Below are 807 nucleotides of genomic sequence, written 5' to 3'. Positions count from 1 at the left end.
CTCATCCCCTCCCGGCTAAAGGCACAGCAGCCGCTTACTTTTTCCCCCACGGGACACACTTACTCTTGTCCTCCTGGTCTCCAATGATGATGAGGAAAGCGATGCAGGTGCCAAAGGTGTAGACGGCGATGGCCACCTCGCACAGCACGCCCGGCACCTTCCCGCAGACGGCCCACACCACCTCCTGGTAGGTCCGCTCGTTGCTGGCCTGCGAGCAGTACGCCAGGATGACCAGGCCTCCGATGATGAAGATCAACATGCACTGGGGCGGGGAAGAGACAGGGAGGGGACACTGAGGTAACAGCGTGATGAGGTCCTCAGAGCCACCCCGGGCAGCCACCTCCGAACATCCCGAGTGCACCTCACCCACAGGGCTGCTTCCCAGGAGCCAGGTCTCCTCCCCGTGTGTGGCTCCACACATCACCACCCATGCCCCCTTCCAGGGCGGGACAGGGGACTGTCCCTTCCCTGCCCTCTCACCATCTGCAGCGCGATGCCCGCGGCCACGCCGCCGGCCATGCTGAAGGCAGCGGGGAAGTTGAGCAGCCCAGCCCCGAGGGCAGCGTTCACCACGATGAAGACGGCTCCCAAAGCCGACGTGGCCCCCAGACCGTTTCCTTGGCTCTCTCCGCTCTTCGGCACCGTCTCCACGCTGGGGCTCTGAAGGAGCCTGGCCCGTTCCCCGGCATCGTCGTTCCACTCCCAGTCCTTGTAGTCGCTGTTGATGCTGCCGGTGCCCTGAGCCATCGTTCCTTCTGGGGCGGCACACGCCGCCGTCCACGTCCCGCTAACGCTGGTGCAGCGGGC

The 807-nt window shown here is 65.2% G+C and overlaps 1 protein-coding gene across 1 annotated transcript in view; it reads right to left on the bottom strand.

Moving 5' to 3' along the window:
* Positions 1–747, bottom strand: part of SLC38A7 (solute carrier family 38, member 7) — a 4,301-nt gene extending 3,554 nt beyond the window's left edge. The window contains exons 1-2 of the mRNA XM_010145467.1: positions 481–747; positions 60–262 (exon numbers count right to left, since the gene is read on the bottom strand). Coding sequence (XP_010143769.1) covers positions 60–262; positions 481–747 — 470 coding nt within the window. The remainder of the gene's footprint in view (positions 1–59; positions 263–480) is intronic.
* Positions 748–807: the final 60 nt, after the last annotated feature.

The sequence above is a fragment of the Buceros rhinoceros genome, unplaced genomic scaffold, assembly GCF_000710305.1.
Source record: "Buceros rhinoceros silvestris isolate BGI_N320 unplaced genomic scaffold, ASM71030v1 scaffold23961, whole genome shotgun sequence".
NCBI classification, from domain to species: domain Eukaryota; kingdom Metazoa; phylum Chordata; class Aves; order Bucerotiformes; family Bucerotidae; genus Buceros; species Buceros rhinoceros.
Note: the sequence above shows the minus strand (reverse complement) of the source record. Positions and strands in the feature narration are given on the sequence as shown.